Source organism: Gopherus flavomarginatus, chromosome 1 (genome assembly GCF_025201925.1).
Source record: "Gopherus flavomarginatus isolate rGopFla2 chromosome 1, rGopFla2.mat.asm, whole genome shotgun sequence".
Classification (NCBI taxonomy): Eukaryota; Metazoa; Chordata; order Testudines; family Testudinidae; genus Gopherus; species Gopherus flavomarginatus.
The window spans coordinates 24,696,100-24,719,875 of NC_066617.1; the positions used below are offsets into that span (position 1 = coordinate 24,696,100).

Sequence of the window (23,776 nt, forward strand, 5' to 3'; positions counted from 1 at the left end):
AAAAGCAGGATGCATTAGACGATTTCTCCACTTCTTCCTTCCCACTCTACTCACTATTATTGTTGTTTTTACCACAGGCCCATCCAGGGGCCAGTGCTTGCCAGTACAGGCTGCACAGAAGCCACATTTACAATGTAACCTGGCACACAGGGGGCAGTGAGTGGTGGTCACTGGAAGCACGCAGGACTGGAGGCGTTAGGCAGATCCGAGGCTGCGGTGGCTTAGGGTAGTGATGTGCCAGCCCCCGCAGCGGGGATGGGAGTGAAACTGGGGTCAGCCAGGGAACGGGGGCGGGGGGACTATGGGCACTGGGGAGCGGGGGCTGAGACTAGGTGACTGCCCTGCAGCACCCAGTGGTCAGCCCCTGTGGGGACCCGGTGCGGCCGGGCGGTGGATCGAGGCCAGAGGCGTTAGGGGCTCGGGGGGAGCCGGGTGGGGAGTGGTCCGGTAGGCGCTGCACTGGGCAGCCGGGCCGCAGAAGGGGCAGGCTCGGTAAGGGAACTGCCCGCGGTCGGGGCGGCGGCGATAGGATCCCTGGCGGGGCCCGCCCCGCTCCATCCCTGCGAAGGGGAGAGGCCCCGCTGTCACCCGCTGGCTCCCCCGGCCGCCTGCTCCAGGGGTTGCTGCCCCTTTCCCCGCCCCGGGCTCGGCCGGGCCCCAGGCCGGGTGGGGAGGCTGCAGCTCCCTGGGCCTCCCTTTCCTCCCCACCCAGCCCGCTGCTCTCCGCCTTCTCCCTGCCGTGCCAGCCAGCCTCTCTCTGGGTCTTCACTACCGGGTCAGGCTGGAGGCGAGCGTGATCAGACACCCTCCCCTCCTCCTCCAGCACACACAGCCCTGCCCCTCCTCCTGCTCCCCGGGCCGTCTCCATCCCTCCCTGCCTCCTCCCCACTCCCCTCCCTCCTTCCCCGCCGCCAGTTACTGTACAACTAGTGCACACACACACACACACACACACACTCACAGGGTCCCGGCTGCCGCAGCTGCCATGGAGAACAGCTAAAAACACCCAGACAGACAGACTGACAGTCAGGGGCAGAGGCACCCACCACTCCCCACCTCTCCATCCTCCTCGCCACACGGCGGCCACGGCCCCTGCGGTGCCAATCAGCCGGCCGGGAGCCGCAGCAGCCCCGGACCCAGCCCCCCTGACCCACCAACCCCCGCCCCAAAAAGGAGCCCGGCTCAAGCCCAGCACCCAGCACGCCAGGGAGACTCCGCCAGCCCATCCCCACTGCAATGTCCAAGGGCTTGAAGAAGAAAAGCCACTGGACGAGCAGGGTCCACGAGATTGTCCTAGGCAGGAACCAGGAGGGGCAGCTGGGCTTTGAGCTGAAAGGGGGCGCCGAGAACGGGCAGTTCCCGTACCTGGGGGAGGTGAAGCCCGGCAAGGTGGCCTATGAGAGCGGCAGCAAGTTGGTGCCGGAGGAGCTGCTGCTGGAGGTGAACGAGACCCCGGTGGCCGGGCTCACCATCAGGGATGTGCTGGCCGTGATCAAGCACTGCAAGGACCCCATCCGGCTCAAGTGTGTCAAGCAAGGTAAGGGCCGGCTGCGGGCTCGCTGCCGCTGCGCTGGGGAGCGGGGCAGGAGGGCAGGGGGTGCAGAGGGGAGCGCGCCTGGGAAGAGGGGAGGAGATGGGGTGCAATGGGGCGACGGAAAACAGCCTGCAGCCCCGGGGAACTTTGTTCTGACAGTTTGACTTCTCCCCCCGCCCCCGGGCAGGGTCCAGCACCTGCCCCCGGGGAGGATGCGAGGGGCAGCTCCGCCGCGTGTGCACGGAGGAATTAAATGTGCGTCAGTGACAGCCTGTCGCGTTTGCTGGGGGGCAGGAGGCGGCGAAAGTTTGCGAGGCCCCGGGCCGGGGCGCACAGGCACCCACTGGGGTGCTGCAGACAGAGCCTGGGCCGGCGGTGGGGAGCTCAGGATACCGTGTGAGGCCAGCAGCGCCTGACACACACACACGGAGCCGCGCCACTGAGAGGGAGGAGAGGAACCAAACATTGTGACAGGCGCCGAGGGAGGAACGATCGCGGCTGGGAGCATCAGCCGCGACTAACCCACTGTGGGCATGCAGGGCACCAGCCCGTGCTGCGCAGCCAGAAGGGAGCCATGGGGCTCTCTCTCTCTCGTGGCTTTTGGTTGTTCCTCGCGTGGTTCTTTAATATATAGAAAAAGTGGCCTGGAGGCTGGGTGTGGGAGCAGGGTACCCCAGCTCTGCTTGTCACTGGGCGTGTTCCCCTGGAGGCAGTGACTTGCTGCTGCTTGTCAGGTCCCTGGCACCGCAGGGAGGTTTTCGTTTAGCTTCTCTCAAGTCTCGTTATAGGAAAAGTCATTCAGTTTATCCCTGATGAAAACGAGCCTGGGGAATGGGGATTTCATATCCTAACACCGGAGGGGAAAGGGTGCTTGCTTGCTGCAGAGACAGGAGAGACTTTCGAGAACAGAACCATAAACTTTAACCGATCCTCTGCTTCTCCTTTTGTATAGAAAAGTGCTGGAGTGGTGACTTAACAATATTCCAGGAAAGTGAATAGGATTAAAGATGTTGGATTTTCTGTGTAACCTTTTTTTTTTCTTTAAACTAAATTGTCTTGTAGGGAATGGTTAGCAGAAGGTTTGGAACAAAGGTTTCTGCGACTCAGAGAAGGGTTTGTGGAGTACAGCGGCTGTAAGCTCCAGTGAGAACCAAGTTCATAAGTGGTGCCTTGATGATGATGATGATGATGATGATGGGGGGTGTGTGTGTGTGTTTAAACTAAGGCATTTCAGGATCAACCGTAGGAATCCACATTAATACTGCAGTGGAAATAAGTTCAATGTCAGTATTCTGTGTCCAAAAAGAGCAACCTTGGTACAGATTGGGAGGCATAATGGACAGCTCCATCAGTTGCCCCAGACACTTCCTTCATATAATTTTGCAGTTGAATTTCATCATTTTAGTGGGTGGCCTGTTTTTCACAGTGACTTCTATGAGATTTTCAAATGCTTGAAAAACATTGTTAGCCTGAACCAAAGTTCCCTGAAATCAGTGGAAAGACTCCCTTTGACTTTGAGTCAGGCTCTACAAGTAACTGTGTATTCAGTTGCTTACAGTAAAGTCAAATCTCCAAACAACTGCCATAACCTGGGATTTGTACATTGGTACATTAAGCTGGCACAGGGGTAAATGGAGAGTACAGCAGAGTATTGTAAGTCGTATCCTGAAGGACAGAAAAGGCAGGGGAAATAACAGTTGATGGAATAAGATGAGAAAGGGGAAAGAGTTGAATCAATTCTACCTCTTTATACTGGGGCAGCTTTGGGCTCTGAGTGCTAGGAAACCTGCTATGGAGTTTTAGCCTTTGAATAAATGTAACATGAATTAGTCTTGCCTTGACTGGTTTGTTGTGATTTCAGAAAGGGAGAAGCACTTTCCATTGAGTTTAAATGTCCAAAAGGCAGAGGGATAGGTAAAGATATCTTTGTCTGATTTCAGTTAATAGCTCTTTTTCCTTTACAGAAAAACTTAAAGTAGTTTTCTCAATTAATTTTAGTTTTTTGGTTGTTTCAGTTAATACATCATTATAGTACATGAAACAGTGTCTGTGTTCCACTTCCTCACCATTTTTCAAACTTTTTTTTAAAGTAGAAATGGTTAGAGATTCATTACAGTGAGTGCCATTTATAAAGACATCCCTCAGTACACAGGTCAGTGACATGAGTCAGGACTCCCGTCTATTACTTGCAGTTCCTTGAATGAGATGCAGAAGGCTTGAGGTTCCATATACATTACGTTTATTAGGACTTTCACTACAGTCCAGTCATATACTACAGTTTTGGACAGGCTCCTCAGCACACCTGGCCAGACAACCTAGCTATATGCTTTGAAGTTCTAACCATCTGCCCAGGTCCTTAGACAGAAATGAACTTGCCAGCTGGAATTACCTCTCCAAGGTAATTCTCAGTTTTATGCTAGTCTATACCCTTTACCTGGGGACTCCTGCAAAGAAAGTGGCTTACAGGACACAGCTTCTTTATTAAAAAGGCCATTTCTGTTTATATTTTGCCAACTGGATCCTTGCACAGTGTATCTAGTATCTAGTCTCAGTACTCTTTGGTTGAAGAACACAGACATTATATATTAAATTTTCTTCCCCCAAATTACTTTTCCCAAGAGTGTTTTTCAATAGTGTGAGTAAGAAAGACGGGCAATAAAATTATTTATATATTTTTGTAACTTTATTCTCTTTTTAATTATAAAACAACTTTAGTGTGCTGGAACAAGGTTAGTGAGACTATTGTAATCATTTCTGCATAATTTATTTATGATAGCTCTGTAATTTTTTCAGTGCACCCATTTAATTAAAATAGCATGACCTTGAATGGACCATGTGACTCTGGCTTCTCTTTCAGAGTAAGTGCTGTCTTAGAGTGAAATCACAATGAGAAATGTGCAGGTAGAACATTGCTATTTATAATGTGATATTAATGGGTCTTGTTTGTTTGAAAGTTTTTATAACTCAGCAATCAAAATTCACTGTTGGAGGAAATTTATGTATGACTAATTTTTTAATGCCAGTTTTACAGGCATTAGTTTAACTGTTTTGGAATTTCAGAAGGGCAAAACTGCTTTACTGATTTGTGATTATTTATTTTGTGCTTGATTACTTGAACATGCGGTTTTGCAATGATAAAATATTTCAAGCTTTTATCCCATTAGGAGGCTAAATATTTTTTTAAAGTCCAAAGCATTAGCCCCCAAGTCTTTCACATAGAAAAGCAGATCCTCTTAATGCAGAGTTGCTTCATATCATCGGGTGGGGCAAACCTCATGGAAAAATAGTTAGCAGTCATGGGACATGACCTTATGTTGAACATGGAGGTGTGGTCCACAATCCATAAGGATTTTAATGGACAGCATTACTGCACAGCTTTGTACAGTGAAAATAAACATGTAAGAATTTCAGTGTGATAGCAACCATTATGGTTTATGTCATATTAATAATAATCCACAGAGTAAGTATTTGCTGGAGACTATTTACTATTTATTGTTCAACTTCTCCATTATGACCTTGTTGGTAGAACCATGATGATTCTGTTAAAAACATATGGGGTGAAATCCTGGCTCAATTAAAGTCAATAACAAAACTCCCATTGGCATAAGTAGAGATATGATTTCACCTCTAGTGTGTGATAGATTTTTGAGACATTATTATATCAGTGTAGGAATGTTGAAAAGCTATGGAATTGTTAATCAGGTCAAATTGTAATTGTAATGCACTATGAACTTCTATTCCAGAGTCATTTTGATGCCTAAAAGAATTCTAGTGAGTCCGCAAATGAGGAGGAAATACTGCCATTAATTTCAAACTTGGCAGCTTTTACATGTGAAATATTTTGGATAAGCTCTTGTATTATTCTTAAGCACATTGATGCTCTCTATTTTTCTTTTTAAAAATACGTGTATAATATTTTTTAAGTTCCTTTATTAACAATAAAAAATTATTATGAAGAGACCTTCCCCCACCCCCAGTAGGATGAGTAGCCAGGTTGTGCACTGAGGAGATCCATAAGAGAGAACGAATGGTGTCCCCCCAACCCAACATCACTCTGTGCCCATTACTACAGCCTCCAGTTCCACAGTAAACCTTGTGCCTGCACTAGGCCCCAACAATGGGATGGACAGGTCTCTTCCCTTCCTACATAAAGTGCCACCACCCCAATGGCGCTGGAATACTTTTTATAATGGGGATGTTGAAAGCCAGCTAACGACATTGTGAAGCAGTGGTCCCCAAACTTTTTACCTCATGCCCTCACTTCCTTCTGTCCGCACCTCTCTACCCCCAAGCTGGGGCTGGGAGCGGGGCCGTGGCTTCGGGAAGGGGGTGACATGGACAGAGGTAAGGGAACCGAGGGTGGGGCCACAACTGGGGGTGAGCATGGGGCTGGCAGTCAGGACCCTGGGCGCGAGGTCAGGAGCAGAGCAGCCAGGCCTGGAGCAGAGCCGTGGGTGCAGGGCCGGGAGCAGATGTGCAGGGCCAGGAGCAGAGCCTCAGGTATGGACCGGTGGTGCTGCAGCACACCCCTGCGGCCCTAGTTCCCACGCCTACTCACCATCCTATTATATTTTTGACTTTAGTCAGAAAGCTGCTGTGTGCTGGGCTGCAGGAAATCCTCACACAACTCTGTCATCGGCTGGGAATCCTAGTTTCCCAACCCTCCACATAGCAGAACCACATTGGATGATCTGAAACCAGGAATTTCTGAACTCAGGGAGAACAGAGCAGATTTTGCCTTATAATTGTTGCATCTGACCACATTTCTTATTGGGGTAAAGCAGCACTGGAATATTAAGGCAATCAACTGATGTGACCAGCAGAACATTTCCAGTACTTTGTAATAACAACTAACTGATTAAGTGACTATAGTAAACAAAATGATTAACTCAATAACAGTTGGATTCCTATTTTTATCTGTCTTTTAAACTATCAAATTGATATCTAAACTTTAATATGCAACTGCCGTAGCTCCTCAGTTCAGTGAAGCACTTAAGTGCATGCTTAACTTTAAGCATAGGCTTAAATCCAATTGTAGTCAGTGAGACTACACTGAGGAAGGAGACAACTGTCTGCTTAAAGTTAAGCTTGTGTTAAAATGCTTTGCTGAAGAGAGATGGACTTAGGTACATTCTTAAATGGTTTGCTGAATTGGGGCTTTAGTTACTAAGAATAGCTTAGAGTGTTATAGGGTGATGTTTTTTTTTTTAAATGTTTGTTAAAACTGTTCAGGATGTACAAACTTTGTTGTATTTCAAACTTCTGCTTTGGAAATCTTTTTCACATTTATTTTAAATGGACATTTTACACTTTTGATGCATGTTAAAAGTTAGTTTAAAAGGAGTTAATATTTTCCTCATGTAAGTTTCTCCCTGCCCATTTTTCTTCTTGATGAATATAATATAGGGATTTTTACTGGAACTTCTTTGGTTACTTAAATGCTTGAATAAAAATGTTTCTAAGTTCATGAAAATACTGTGTAAATACATATTGACCTTGCTTCATATTATTTCTCCCTGTATATTGCCTTTTTTAATGTAAAAACTGAAATAAGATTTCCTTCCACACATAAAGATCATTTTTATTGGGCCAGCTAATTAATTTTTTTTTTTACTGGAAAATCACAGGTGTAATAAAGATTACATTAGTAATAAAAACCACAGGTGAAATAAACATACATTAGTAATAAAAATTACTATGTGGTGTTTGAATAGCATGTTCTACTTGAGTACAATAATGCATATCTATCCTTTGAAAAATATAGTACATTAACATACTGTTTTTTCTACTTTAGAATAAAGATCCATAACACTTTGGAATGTGATAGTTATACCTATTAGTCTGGTCTACTCTTAAAAATATAATGTTTTTTTAGTTAGGCAAATTCCAGGAATGAAATCCAAGAGTAGTCCTCTATCACTCTTGCACTTGTTAAACTCATTTCAATGTCCATAGAAGTTCAGGTGTCTGACTTCTGATTCAGAAGGGGGGATATTTTGACAGTCATCTCCTCCTCAGATGCTCTCTATCGGTATTTTGCCGACAAAATGCTTCCAGCCCTGCGAGCGGCATAATTGCATGTATTGGAGATAGATTTGATGAGTGCAGTCCTGTGTCTCTGCTGTTCTGTGGTCTTTAGGAGTTCCATGAACGAAGGGGCTATGACTTTCATGGTAGTGGATAATTCCACAGAAAAATGAAACAGCTGAGACTGGAACTGCTATTTTTTTTGTTGTTTGCTGTATTCCACTCAGTTAAGTTCAGATAACTGCTAATGCTATTGATGTTAAATTAAATTATGCTGGTGTGAGAGCAGAACTGGGCCTGAATTATTTCAGATACCTAGAACTTCTACCTCTGTTATTTCATTAGCTGTCAAAAGAGGCACCAATTCCAGCTTCAATTTCAGTGTCCTTGAGCCTCCAACTTCCACGCTGTAGAGATGTGGAGCTCCTTGAGATGAAAAAGTATCTTACTTAGCTAGTTTCTTGTATGCATCCTGGAAAAAGCACAGTTTTAGGAGGGATTTAAAAGAGGAGAGGGTAGTGGCTTTCTGGTCCAGAAGGGATATAGGGTGTAGTGTGGAAGAAATCATACAGGTGGTTGTGGGAGAAGCAAACAAATGAGGTTCTTGTTCTTTCCTTTATCATATTGGTATGAACTGATGAGAAATGAGGGGTGGGTGTCACTTTAGTAAGGAGGGAACTCTGTTTTATTGAAGGTGACCTCAGAGCATTGATCTGGGGATTGAATGTTTCTCCTCTCTGTACTTACTGTTCGGGGAGTGGGCGGGAGGACTCTCGCGCTCATCCCACTTCTCGCCACAAGTTACTACTGGAGAATAATTGCAGAACTTAATCTTTGTTTCCCGAGGTACTTCACTCAGGATAATGCTGCAGACCTGGCAAAAAATTTTGTTTAGCTATATGGACCTCTCACTTTTGTAAACCAGGGCGAGAGGAGTAATGTGATAGATTTTATTTGAGTTATATTGGTGTAAAACTAGTGTAAGTGAGAAGAGAATCAGACTCTATATGGAGATCGTTTCTCACATATATGTGTGCCTGTAGGACCTTCAGCTTAGTTTGAAGACTCCAACTAAATTATTATTGTTTAAATTATTTTGTCTTTCACAGCATTGTGTTTAGAAGTGAATTTGGTTGTTGTATTAATAATTGGTGCATCCTTTTCATTAATGGAAGCCATCTCTTTAAGAATAGGGTGGGACATTTGATTGTGGAGTCTATTTGCAAGAGACCGAGAACAATGTTTGGGAGATGTTTACTGTGTGTCCAGAGAGTAGAAATTTTATATTGCTGCTGGAAAGCCTTCTCAAAACGTAGCTTTGTTTATGGGCTCCAATCCAGGAGAGTCTCTAGAAAGGTTTTGATGTGTTCTGTCTATCTCAGGTACTTATGTGATGCTCATAACAATAGTATCTGAACATCTCAGAGTCTTTGTTATGCTCAAAACATCTCTGTGGGGTGGGGAAGTGCTGTTATCCCCATTTTACAATTGGGGACTGAGGCACAGAGCGGCTAAAGGCCAGATTTTAAAGGTATTTAGATGCCTCAAGATGCAGATCGGTGCATCGTGCGATTTTCATTGATTTCAGTGGCAGTTAGGGACCTGGGCAATTTTGAAAATACCACTAGGCATCAATCTACATCTTAAGGTGCCTAAATATATTTAAAATTCTGGCCTTAAGTGACTTGCCCAAGGTCACACAGGAAGTCTGTGGCAGAACTGGGAACTGACAGTTATACTGACATATTTATACTGACCTAATCCCCCATGTAGACAGTGCTAGGTTGGTGGGAGAGCTTCCTCCACTGACATAGCTACTGCTTCTTGGGGAGGTGGATTAACTAAGCCAATGGGAGAGCTCTCTCCCATCATCTTGGTGCACTACAGTGGCGCATCTGCATTGGTACAGGCTCATATCTCAGGAATGCTCAGATCCAAGCAGGCTCTTGGGCTATAAGACTCGGGAAGATTCCATCTCTGTGCAGAGGGCCAGCATGAGGACTATGCACTTGTTAGGTCTCTCTTAAGTGCTCAAAATTAGGGATTCAGTGGGATTTAAATTGTGCTGGTCACATTCACCACTCCTGAAGATTATTACTCCCTCCCCATCAGTTCCAACTGCCTAATGAGAATTTTGTTCTTATGGGGTCAAGGTAATTTGTCCAATATCACAGACTCTGTTCTGTAAAAACTGGACTCAGAGGAAATATGCACTGAAGTCATAATGCAGAGATAGGGTTTTCCCCCAACTGACTGTCAGTGATCCAGGGAAGAATTTTTAAATTGATATCTCTTTGGCTCAGCATATAGTCCTGACTAGTCACTCTTTTTAATAAAGCTCAGAAATAGAGAACTAGAGCAGCTTGAGGACAAAAGAGAAAAACTATAAGTTGATTTTGCAGTTGTCACTAGCAACCATAGTAGATTAATAGGACAACTGGAAAAATTACAACTGGCTATAATGGGCCAGATTATCCACTTTGTTATACCAGCAAAAGCCTGTGTAATTTTGTTAAATTCAATAGAGTCAAACTGGTATAAAACTGTTGTTACAGAGTGGAAATTCAGGCCCAATGTATCTAATATATAGAAAAACGGTGCCAATTGCCTTTAATCTATCCAGGTATTTATATCACACTCATTTATATCTGAGCACCTAATTGAATTGATTGAACTAAACTGCAGAATATTAATCACTAAATTATATGCTTTTCTGCATTTTCTACAAAAAGAAAATCCCTGCAGCTTTGGGAAATGTGGGGAAGTTTTAGGAAACATTTTCTTTGTATTTCTGTCAATCAGTTAGAAAATGGATTTCTTAAATGAATTAATCTGCATATTTCCTTGTATCAAATAAGACATATTCACTCCTGGGCCAAACTTCATAAAGCACATCTAGCTTCTGTCTACAAAAGAAGACATGGGACCAAAGGAAAAATCCTTTTCATCACATGTCGTTTCTGCAGTATAGAAGCTGAGCTCCCTTTTTACGGTCAGATTGACAGCTGAAGAGGCACGCTGTACTTAGCTTAGCACTGTGGTATTGAATTATATGAAAGTTTTTTTCTGAAACTTGTTATAGATACACTCACGGAGCTAGTTCATTAGCTGGTGTTGGTTGGCATGGGTCTGTTGAATTCAATGGAACTATGACCATATATGCCAGCTGAGGATCAGGTATGCTGTTATAGATACCTGAGCCATAACTATGCACTTTGGCGCCTGGGGCAAGTAGATATATTTGTACCACCTACCAGAGGCGATGCAGGATGGGGGGGGGGGAAGTATGTGGGGTCACATGCTCCTCCGATTTTTTGGTTGCGCCTCCCCCCAGCCCAGACAGGCTGGATGGCCTGCTGAGTTGAGTCAGGAGTGGAGGTGGCACTTCCTCCCTGAACTCCACAGCACAGGCCTGGTCCCATAGCCAGAATCTGACTTCTGTTTTGGGGAGCATAGGGCTTACTAAAAATGGTTGTGGATAGAGAATATTGAAGTTAGACACACACGTGTGTATATGTGAAGTGGTCGTACGTTCATCCAATCCCAGAACAGAGACAATGTGGTATGATTTATCTGACCATTCCTTATTGAATAACACATCTTGATTTTTGAATTTTGGGCAACCCAGAATGCAAACATTAGGACAAGATATCTGTTGAATAAATGGGAGGAAATTATGATCTGCCTGTCTCTATCCCACAAAGAGAAAACTGTGTCTCCATTTGCTGAATAAGTTATGCATTGAACTCTTGCAGGCTCTGGAGTGCCAGGACTGGTATACAGTTCAGGGGGAGGCAATGCCTTTGGATGCTGCCCTGCAATCTCTGCACAGGGCTGGTTCCACCGATCTCCACTGTGCCCAATTTTTTCATCCCATGTAGTTATGAGCCCTGGGCAGCTGTCCTGTTCACCCCGTCCTGGTTACGGCCCTGATAGATACTAGGGCCTGCTTCTTATTCACACTGAGAGCTTGTCTACGCTTGAAATGCTACATCTGCATCTCTGCAGCTGCGCTGCTGCTTGGCTTCAGTGTAGACACTACTGTTCCTGATGGGAGGGGTTCTCCAATCAGCATGGGAAATCCACCTTCTCGAGAAGTGGTAGCTAAATCAATGGAAGAATTCTTTTATCGACCTAGCAGTTTACACTGGGGGTTAGGTCGGCTTAATTATGCTGCTCAGGGGTGTGGATTTTTCACTCCCCTGAGAGACATAGTAAAGCTGACCTAATTTTCTACTGTAGACCAGGCCTTGGTCATTGCAAATGTAAATCACACCCACTTTAAGGCCCCTTTACACTGCCAGAATGACTCCTTAGTGAGAAAGAGAATCAGGCCCTTTGTAGTTTATCTTGTGTCATTGTATTTTTTATAAGACTATCTAGCAGTATATTTTGTCTCAGCGGAAGTATGTTACAAACTTTAACAAATTAAAATAAAATCTATACCGGCACATCAGATAAGTGCACTCTTTCTGGACTGAAATCCGCAGCAGCTGTTTAACAGCTTACAGAAGTACTACACAACAGAATAGGACAGGAAGTGGAGAACACATTATCCACTTAAATTGTTAGGGGATTTTGGTTAGGCTGAGTGTAATAATCCAGGTAATTCCCTGCAAAGCTACAACATTATCCTTCTTCGGATCCTGCCTTAAAACTCACCTCTGCCTTGACACCTACCCGACAGTGGTCAACGGCTAGATAATTGGTGTGCTATGACTATTAAGCATTCTGTTATGTTAACCATGATTGTTTCCCTGTTATTTTTTTCCTTCCTCCCTCCACCCATGTTTGTTGTATCCACCTGTTGTCTCTGATCATGCACTAAAATTAAAAGCTCTTTGGGGCATGGACTACTTTTGTATTACAGCAGTTAGCATAATGACTCTTATTTGGGGTCTCTAGCTGCTAAGGCAACACAAATAATAATAATACATCAGGATTAAGCCACAACCTTATTTTTTAATGCAACATTTTTAACTGGGAATATTCTATACCACATTAGCCTGGTCTACACTAACAAGCTTTAAAACCGATACTTATTACTGTTGCAGATATACTGGAAGAAGCTGTAGTGTAGACAGAATTTGGGCAGTATGGTTAGAAACTAAAAGAAACAATGCCTAAGTCCTGGCTACACTGAGTTTCCACCATTGCTACCCATGGTTGAGCTCCCTCTGCAGTGAATTGCAGCTATGAATCTTGCTAGTGTAAGTGTAACACTGACAGACCCTGGTTGTTGGGCAGCATCAAACCTGGGGCCTCTGGATCTTAGTACATGAACCTCTACGGCATGAGCTAAAAGCCAACTGCCTGTTAGTTGAGGCTGTAGAGCAAACTCTTTTTATCACTCTCTCTTTAAGTGGTATCGATGCCACTAGATGGGACGGAACCCAGAAGGTGTGTGGGTTACATAAGTGCAGCCTGTTGGAAGGACCCTTCTCTGTAACCTATATTGTTTGCACATTTCCTGAACAGTTCAATTTTTCCTCTGTAATTTATCTGCTTCATTTACTTGTGAAAAGCCATTTCCCCCCCTTGTCAACTTTTAAAAGAACTGTAGGAATTTCTGATGAGCCAGTATAAAGAGCTGTTTCAATACTCACTCTGTTTTGGTCATCTTCCAGTAAAAATAGTATAAAAGATTTCAGGGGAAAAATGCAAAGCAGCCCTGGAAGCTGTGTTGGGAAAATAAAGGAAAATCCAGATATTATTTTTCTTTTATTAGTTTTCAATAAGGTTTGCTAGATTTGTGATTACATTGAATTTTTGTGTTATTCATGTGACCGTCGGATACTGAAATAATTGTAGTTAATTCAGAGCCACTGAACACAAAGATTTTTGAAATGCTTTCTTTAAATATCTACTGGAGATACTGGAATTTTTTGACCAGCCTTTACTTTATGAGGCATTGTAGCTGTTTTTTAATGGTAGTAACATTAATGTGCATGAATGTAAAAGTCTGAGGAAATACAAAGCAAGAGAGTATATCCTGTATGTGAGCAAAGAGTGCCAGCTTTTACTGTTCTTCAGTGAGATCTCATGGCCAAGTAGGTTCAGCTTGGTCATTCGAAGACTTCCAAACAACTAGTTGCTGCAGAAATTGGTGAAGTTGGTGAGTAGAGGGTGGCAGTCTTCCCTCTGAATTTATATGAGTAGCATTGGCAGCATGTCATTTATATTTTTAATAATTTTGATAGATAATATTAATGTTTATTTTTAAACATTTTTTCAATATTTATCAATTGAAATTTTCATAGTTGTGGGAAATAATGGGGGGGGTAAGACAATAACAATTTAATGAGCATTGAGATGAAAAATGATAATGCTTTATAATAATTTAAACACAAATTGTGAACATCACATGTCAAAACATCAAAGTAAATACTCTTACATCAAACCCTAATAAGTTCTCAAGCAGCATTTTTCTTACTTTACCTGTTTGTAAATTTAGATACCGGGTAATTATTGATGGAAATATTTTTTGTTGGTTTGTGTGTTTATGGGAAATTGACATTTACCAACATTTGCCAATAAAAATCGAATCCTTCCAAGCCTATATATGGTTATTGCCATTAGGGTGCTAAGGAATGTGCTACTGGGAAAGCTGAGTTGCAGATGAGATATGAAAACAGCGGTCTTTACATCTGTGTCTCTAGGCATCTATATTGTGCTCATTATAGTGATATCTGAACAGCTTCCATATTCTAAAAAACATACACAAGATGATGTAACTGAAGATTCCATGATACTTCTTATAGCTTGTTAACCTTGGTGTCATGGCCAAATTCCAATAAATTTCAATCCAAGAAATTATGTTTTGCCTGCCCTCATTCTTTCTGGAGTCTCACTCATACGGTATTTGTCTTCACTCCCTAATATAAACTGATATATATTGCTTCTAAGAGGTGCTAATAAATTGCTGTGTTTCCCCACAAAAGACTGCATTTTGGCCATGGATAAGGGTATAGTTTGTATAGCATCTTAAATCTGTTAAACTCTCTGGGATGAGAGGAACTCTCTAAAAGAGAGTTATCATTAGGATTAGAATCGTGCTTCTCTAATACAATTGTTTAGTGGGTTTTTTTTCAGTCTTGGAAAGAAATTAAGCCATCTTTGAGGGCATTCACTATATTATTAGTGTATTATGCTGGCGTCTACAAACCGTAGCTGAGATTGGGTCCCATTGTGCTAGCATTGTACGGACACTCAATGAGAAACAGTCCCTGCCCCAAAGTCATTACAGTCTAAATAAATGGTGGGAGGGATACAGAGGCCTGGCAAGGTGAAGTGACTTGCCTAAAGTGCCACACCGAATCAGTGACACTGCCAAGAATAGACCCAGGTCTCCTGACTCCCAGTCCAGTGCCCAATGCACTAGAACACACTGCTTCCCCTATATAAATGTAATGAGAATGTATTTTTGACAGTATTTTCCATTAAATCTATTTTGGATTTATTCTCATCTTCAGACGGTTTCTTTGTCTTTTAAGGATGGAGGGTCAAAGTAGGCACCTCTCCATTGAAGTAAACATACACTTATACCAAAGGTTGCACTGGGTCTTGAATCTCTAAAGAAAAGACTCTTGTGCATTGGTCACCAGGAATCCTGCTGACTGCCAGAGTAAAAGATTTTTATAGGTGCTTAATATTAATCACTTTCCTTCAATGACTAATCCCAGGTACAATTTACTTTTTTTGTAAACCAAAAGCTTTATCAGTAACGCACAGGGCCGGCTCTAGCCATTTCGCCGCCCCAAGCATGGCGGCATGCCGCGGGGGGTGCTCTGCCGCTTGCTGGTCCCGCGGCTCCGGTGGATCTCCCGCAGACTTGGCTGCGGAGGGTCCGCTGGTCCCACGGCTCTGGTGGACCTCCTGTAGGCGTGCCTGCGGATGCTGCAACGGAGCCACGGGACCAGCGGACCCTCCGCAGGCACGCCTGTGGGAGGTCCACCGGAGCTGCCTGCCGCCCTCCCGGCAACCAGCAGAGCTCCCTCGTGGCATGCCGCCCCAAGCACATGCCTGGCGTGCTGGGGCCTGGAGCCGGCCCTGGTAACACAACAGGGCCGCCATGCAGTGACTTGTACAGATTAAAATGTGCTAAAGAATGTGTTCTCCCAAAATAAATTGCATTGTAGAAATATATTGTAAATAGTTAAGTGTGGGAGTCCCAAGTAACATAAATGAGAGGCTTAATCTAAAAATAAGTTATCTAGAATTGGAGGAAGTACAGAGAAGGGCAACAAAAATGAGTATGAATGGATATGGAACAGCTTCCAATAAGGAGAGATTAGGAAGATTGGGACTATTCAGTTTAGAAAAGAGATGACTAAGGCCGGATATGATATGATGACTAAATGGCATGCAGAAAGTGAATAAGGGAGTGTTATTTTCCCCTTCACATTACACAATAACCAGGGGTCACCAATGAAATTAATAGGGAAAAGATTAAAAAAAAAAAACATAAGGAAGTAGTTCTCCACACAACACACAGTCAACCTGTGAAACTCATTGCCTGGGCATGTTGTGAAGGCCAAAAGTATAACTGGGTTGAAAAAAGAATTAGATACCTTCATGGAAGATGGCCCATCAATGGCTATTAGCCAAGATGGTCAGGATGCAACCCCATGTTCCGGGTGTCCCTAAACCTCCCAACTGCCAGAAGCTGGGACTGGACGGCCAGGGATGGATCACTTGGGAATTGCTCTGTTCTGTTCACTCACTTTGATGCATCTGGCAGCAGCCACGATCAGAAGACAGGATACTGGGCTAGATGGATCATTGATCTGATGCAATATGGCCATTCTTATGTTCTTAATTTATATTTGTTTTTAGTGTTGGTGGAAAAATAAGTGAAACTCATTCATCACTACTGTACAGGCTTGTATTGAACTTTTGCTAGCCCATTGAAGTGACCTGAGAGAGACACACCTTACTGTAACTTTAAAAAAAATGTTTATTTTGGAAATATCATCTTTACAATCTGTCACCACAAGCACTAAGGCAATCCTGAGCCTAAGGCACACCATGACATGGCTCTGACCTTGTGGCCAATCCTTGCCATCCTGACCCCACACACTCACACTTGGAGCAGCAATAGGCCCTCCTCCTCAGAGAGAAAGGAAAAGTGGCATGGAATCCTCTTCCCACTCCCAAACAGGAATGAAGCTCCCTTCCTCTGGAGCACTAGGGGCAGCAGCAGGGGTCTCCTGCCCCCTGGAGAGGCTGGGACAGAAGAAGGGGGGGCTTCTCAGTACTTATCTCTACATGGGGAATATCTGGTTGGGTGAGTGGAAACCCCAGTAGAGCTGTGTTCAACACACCGTGTGTGGACACTTTGTGTAAGACCATCAAATCCTTCTCCCCCTCTGTTTAGGGTCTCTAGCTGCAAAGAGCTAAGGGTGGAGAAAGGATTTGCCTAAGAAATAGTTGTTCCTCAGAGTGGCTGGGTGTGTCTTCTGTTTCATGGGGAAAGCATCGCATAACATTTGTGTGTACATTCAGTGGAGGTTCTGCAATCACAATGCAGGTCAATTGTTTGCATATTCCTTCTTTCAAAGCCTCCGTTCTTCTAGAACAATGAACTCCCCTTTGTAGATGCACTCAGTCGTTAACATGCACCATTGCTATGTGGTTTAAACAAAACAGGCACAATTCTGTGTAATGTATGATGCAAACTACAGTGGACCAGATCTTCATTTGACAAGCAAATGATAATGGAAACTTTACATTTCCATAGTGCCCTTTAACCCAGAACATGTTACATAGTTAACAAACTTAGGTCCTGCTCCTGAAGTTGATTGTGCCTGGGTGCACCATTGTGCCTGCACACAGCCTCGTTGACTTCAGTGGGGCTCTCATTCATTGGCAGAAATGCACAGGGATCTACTACATGATAGTTTAGTACAGGAAATGTATAATACTTTGTTTACTCAATATTACAGGGGAATTTAGCTAGGCAGGAAGTAGTTACCTGAGATGGAACATGGCTAGGGCACCAAAGCTACCACTCTCTACTCCTGTGAAGACGATAGTAGTATCATAGCTTTGTATCTCCTCTGAAAGCAGTACAGTGCCCCCTACCACAGTGATTCAGAGGGATGAGTGCACCTACTCAATCACCAACACCAGCTCCTTCCTGCTCTGACCTGCTGCTTGGAGATGTTCCCACCAAGAGGTGACCCCATCTCATTCTGTTTAACTTCTAGGATATGATGGATCACCAAATGTGCATGGCATAGCTGTGAGTCAAAAATTTATGCCCATGTTTACTCATGTTTTGCCTTAAATCAATGCTGTGTGATCACTGCTAAGAGGTGATGTCTACTCAAACACAGGAACAGCCTCTGTGGTTACATAGCCCAAGAGATTTTGTGGGCGCCCAGCTACAGAGAATGCTGTCTCCTGCATTCAGCCCAGGGGCAGGGAGTGTGGACTTGCAGACCATGATTTACACAAGGCATTTGCTGAGAGACTGCAAAACAAAGTTAAAAAAAAATTCACTCAAGCCTTCAATCCAAGAATTGTTTCTTATTTTTTATTTTCCTGTTACCATGTTTCCCTCTTACATGTAGGTCTGGTGAATTTACAGTAACCTTCTAAAAAAATCTATAGAGGATGATAGATTATTTTACACATGCCAAATTTGCCTCTCATCTTTTTCTTCCTAGATGCTTTAAAGAGCTCTTTGCTCTCACATGTTGCATCTTGTCTAAAATGTAGCTTGAAAGCTCTTTGGGACCGGGTCTCTTTCTTTCTTTTTATCTGCTTGTAAAGCACTAAGTGTGGTTTTGGGGCTCTGTGTAATTACCAAATATCCCTATTACTCTAAAACTGAATAGTCAATTTTTAGTAATCTTCTTCCAAAGTAACTTCCCACCTTGGCTTCTCTTGGTCACATAAACTCTGTTTCACCGCCTCACTCATCATCTCTGCTGCTAATCCCAGCTCCAAATATTTGGCTTGGTCTTGAGAGGTGCTATGCACCCTAAACTTCCACTGAAGAAATATACCTGGCCGGTGTTCTGTACCTTTCAGGATCAGGCTCATGCAAAGTAATTTGTTAAAATACATTAGCCCAGTGGTGTTCCCAGGCAAAATTGCAAGTGCCTAGTTGCAAGTGCCTGTCATCACCAGAAATGCTCCATAAGCCTTCTGAAGGATACTCCTGGTTCTATGGGCAGCCTTTTTAATAGTAGCTGTGTAGTGGCGGGTTGGCGTTTTGCTGTTGCTTATGAGTGCTCCATTCCTAGGGGTAGCCATACCTGGATAGTTTTATTCTTTAGTTGTGGTGGCGTGCAATCTTCTTTTGACTGATGTTCCTTTGAAACACCATAAGTTTGGCTTTTTGAACAGTTGACTAGGCCTTGTATTTGCTTGCAAAGCACCTGCAACAACATGGCATTTCTGTGTCACACACATCAAGCAAATCAGCCATGAATTACACATCCATGCCTATTTATGCCTCACTGGTTGGAAAGACATAATTTCACGTGTCCCGTTGAGTCTTGCTTTGTTTTGTTGTGCCAATATCAACTACTCGGTGCAGTTTCATACAAGTATTTTCAAGTACTCAATGGAGTGCAAATTATTTTATGTTTCCGTAGCAGATAGTTGTCGCTTGTTTGCATTTCTTGCATCAGCATGTTAGCATTGAGACCCCATAGAGTTGAAGCTTGTTATAAAGATTAAATATAACTGAACATTCATACTTACTTGAGCCATCCACAAGCAATGACTGTGACTTAATACTGTCTTTGTAAGTTGCAGAAAAATTTGGATGAACTTGGCTTTAAGGAAAGGCTTTAAGCTATTCCCTTAAATAATTCATTATAAACACAAGGAGCTGCCTTGGCTAGCAAATGTAAGTTAGAAAGGAGAGTGGAGCTGATTTAGGCAGGAAAGGGGAATATAGAACTAAGAGTGGAACATGGAATGAATAATTTTACCAAGTTGCCTAAAGGGATATGTAGTATTTATCAACCTATCACAGTGGACTAGCACAGTATATCAATACTTTGCCTAACATTACTTCTTTTCAGACGACACATCCTGTGAGCCTGTTAAAGCTGTTTTATTGTCATGCTTCTTCCACTATATTCAAGCACAGCTGGCTTAGCCATTTAAAGGAAATAAACGTACTAAGCTTCAGCAGGAGAATGTACGTACCTCCCTGTTCTTGTGACTCTGTAGAAGTAAAGGGCTTTGGCAAGGCTACACCCGCAGATAAGTTACAGTAACTTTGGGGCTCTGATTTAAACTGATAGAAGCCAGGAATTTGTGAGAGAAGACTGAAAATCTGTCTTTTCACCTATCTCATATCTTAGCTAAAATCATTTGCTGCTGTAATTGCCCTGTGACACAGAGCAATGCTGTGTCAGTACAGTGGCACAACAGACTAAAATTCTGCTCTGTTACATCGGTGTGTAACTCCCCTGATCCCACTGGAATTCCAGTGGCTTCACATTAGTGTAATTCAGACTAGTATTATGTATTACAATCAGCTGACATTGTGCTCAGCACTGTACTGATATAAAGACACAGTTTCTACCTCATGCAGCTTACAGTAATAGAATCATAGATTGGAATATCAGGGTTGGAAGGGACCTCAGGAGGTCATCTAGTCCAACCCCCTGCTCAAAGCAGGACCAACCCCAACTAAATCATCCCAGCCAGGGCTTTGTCAAGTCTGACCTTAAAAACCTCTAAGGAAGAAGATTTCACCACCTCCCTAGGTAACCCATTCCAGTGCTTCACCACCCTCCTCGTGAAAAAGCTTTTCCTAATATCCAACCTAAACCTCCATCACCGCAATTTGAGACCATTACTCCTTGTTCTGTCATCTGGTACCACTGAGAACAGTCTAGATCCATCCTCTTTGGAACCCCCTTTCAGGTAGTTGAAAGCAGCTATCAAATCCCCCCTCATTCTTCTCTTCTGCAGACTGAACAATCCCAGTTCCCTCAGCCTCTCCTCATAAGTCCAAAAGCCTGATCTTGTAACAACTCCATACATCAAACACTTAAGACTGGGATTTTCAAAGGAGACTGAGGGAGTTAGGCACCCAATCTCAGTGAATTTCAAAGAGATCTGGGGACATTTGAAGATCCTAGCCTAAGTCATTAAGTTCCACATAGGCGCCTCAAATTAGAAAAATACAGCCCAGGCTCATCCAACACACAGTGGAGAATCCAAAAAAGTACCTTTCCAAAAGGTGTTTTTAATTTGTGTTGGTGTACTCTCATTAGTGGATTATCAGAGAAAAGGTCACTTCAGTGAGTGAAAAATGAGTGTTCAGCTCAACTCTGAATTTCTTGTTTAGCTCAATGGAATGGTGCCAGATATAAGAAAGGGTAGAATTTGTGTCTTGATGTTGTTTTAACATTTCCCCCCCAGGTTAATTGATTTATTTTAATGTGAAATAAATCTCTCCTGTGAGAATTTATGAGATCCTTGGAATAGGCACCATCTTTCTGTTCTGTATTTGTACAAGCTTACAGTCTAATGTTAATAAGGTGTCATAAGGAGTGAAGATATCAAATCATGATTAACAAGGACAGAAAATGTTTAAGTTCTCAGGAGAGGATTTCTTGTGATTTGGTAGTATAAAGGTGTTTAATGCAATACAATATATTTAAATACTTTAAAACAGATGATTATTAACCCAACAGAAGCTGTTACAGTCCATTATGTCATTGACTGTAAAGGGACTTTAAAATGCCATATTTCTTGTCATCCTTCAAATCACTTATTAATATACTGCTTATGATCTTTTCCCTTGAAATAATGTGTGTCCAGTGTGCAACTGTTTTTTTTTTTCATTTCTAACTTTCTATTTTTTAAAACCTTATTTTTAACTGGGGTATTTATAGGTAAATGCTAATGTAAATACACAGGTCTATATGTTTTGGGTGTGGTTGGTTATATAAAGATAAGAACAAAGATGTATCTATTGCAATATTGTTTTTCTTAACAGTATAGCCAGCTACTAGATGCAGTAGTGTTATATACATAGGTGTTTGGCACAGTTGTTTTACACTGATAGGTCCACAAATAGTTGTCAGTAGTTTTAAAACACTGATTGTCGGTTATTTAGTAGATTTCTGATAGTTGAGAAAGGAAGGGAAGGATGGCCTTTTGGTTGAGGCACCAGACTAGGACCCAGGAGATCTGGACTGAATTAATTTCTGCAAAGGCCTTGGGCAGGTCACTTGGGCCAGATTCTTAAGATATTTAGGCACCCAAAGATTCGTAGGGCTGGAAGGGGTCTCAAAAGCTCATCTAGTCTAATCTCCTGTGCTCATGCCAGGAGTAAGTATTATCTAGCAAACTTTTGTACTGGTGACCCCTTTCACATAGCAAGCTTCGGAGTGTGACCCTCCTTATAAATTAAAAACACTTTTTTATATATTAAACACCACTATAAATGCTGGATGCAAAACGAGGTTTGGGATGGAGACTGACAGCTTGTGACCCCCCATGTAGTAACCTCAGGACCGTCTGAGGGGTCCTGAGCCTGAGTTTAATAACACCAATATGGGGAATCCCTGACTGGTGTTTGTCTAACCTGCTCTTAAAAATCTCCAATGATGGAGATTTCCACAATGTCATTAAGCAAGTTATTCCCGTGCTTAAGTATTCTGACAGGAAGTTTTTCCTAATGTCCAGCCTAAACGGCCCTTGCTGCAGGTTAAGACCATTGATTCTTGTCCTATCCTCAGAGGTTAACGAGAACAATTTACCTCTCTCCTCCTTGTAACAGTCTTGAAAATGTACTTGAAAACTGTTATCGTGTCCCCCCTCAGTCTTCTCTTCTCCAGACTAAACAAACCCAATTTTTTCAATCTTTCCTCATAGGTTGTTTTCTAGACCTTTGATAATTTTTGTTACTCTCCTTTGGACTTTCTCCAATTTGTCCACATCATTCCTGAAATGTGGTGCCCAGAACTGGACACAATACTCCAGGTGAGGCCTAATTAACATGGAGTAGAGCGGAAGAATTACTACTCATGTCTTGCTTACAACACTCCTGCTAATACATTCCAGAATAATGTTTGCTTTTTTTGCAACTGTGTTACACCGTTGACTCATTGGTGCCTAGTGAGATCTTCTGAAGCACCTGGGTGCCAAACTGCCAATCTCAAATCCCAGTAGACACCTTTCTGCATCTTTAGGCCCAAAATACCATTAAAAATCTGGTCTTAATCTCTCTGACTCAGTTCCCTGTCAGCAACATTAATAAAATATAACACATTATACAAATAACAGTTTCCACAAGGGGGTTGTGAGAGTAAATTCATTAAAGAATGCAATACATTCAGATGCCACAGTGATGGGGGCCATGTCAGTACATAGAGAGATGTAGTTGTTAATAACTGAGTATGGGTCTGATCCTTCAATACTGAAATCAATGACCAAACTCTTATTAATTTCAGTAATACTGAATCAGGCTCTATAAACAAGAACAGGCATTGTGGGACACCTCCCGGAGGCCGATCGCAGCGCCGTAATCACCATGGTGTCTACGCTGGCACCAGCGCTGTAGCCTCGGCGCAGAAAGCTGTACGCCTCTCACTGGGGTGTGTTTTTTAAAGTGCTACAGCTGCGCAGTTTCTATACACTAAGTGGCTTGGCAGTGTGTACACCTCGGGAGTTACAGCACAGAAAGCTGCTTCACTGTGCAGAAACTTGCCAGTGTAGACAGGGCCTAAGAGATAGCCCACAGTGTGGTTTTAGCTCAAGGTTATTGTTGTCTCCTTGGTCTTTGTGTATGATCAGTCTTGTGACAATATTCTAATCAAAGCTGTGATCTTTTCTATGTCTTGTATTTCTTTTCTTTTCTTTAGCTACATTAAAAAAAAACGAGCTGACCTTCTGGCACCTTAGAGACTTAACAAATTTATTTGGGCATAAGTTTTTGTGGGCTAAAACCCACTTCATCAACTGCATAGAGTGAAAAATACAGTAAGCAGTATATATATATTACAGCACATGAAAAGATGGGAGTATATATATTACAGCACATATACAGTATATATATTACAGCACATGAAAAGATGGGAGTTGCCTTACCAAGTAGAGGGTCAGTGCTAATGAGGCCAATTCAATCAAGGTGGGAGTGGCCTATTCCCAACAGTTGACAAGAAGGTGTGAGTGTCAACAGAGGGAAAATTAGTTTTTGTAGTGACCCAGCCACTCCCAGTCTTTACTGAGGCC

At 43.0% G+C, this 23,776-nt stretch overlaps 1 protein-coding gene across 10 annotated transcripts in view; it reads left to right on the top strand.

Moving 5' to 3' along the window:
• The first annotated feature begins 883 nt into the window (after positions 1–883).
• Positions 884–23,776, top strand: part of MAGI2 (membrane associated guanylate kinase, WW and PDZ domain containing 2) — a 1,116,388-nt gene continuing 1,093,495 nt past the window's right edge. For 7 of the 10 annotated variants that reach the window (XM_050936773.1, XM_050936777.1, XM_050936776.1 and 4 more), the window contains exon 1: positions 886–1,537. In XM_050936773.1, the coding sequence (XP_050792730.1) occupies positions 1,237–1,537 (301 nt within the window). In that variant the 5' untranslated portion in view covers positions 886–1,236. Of the gene's footprint in view, positions 1,538–23,776 lie in introns of all 10 variants that reach the window. The other 3 variants (XM_050936782.1, XM_050936783.1, XM_050936784.1) reach the window with 2 other exon arrangements.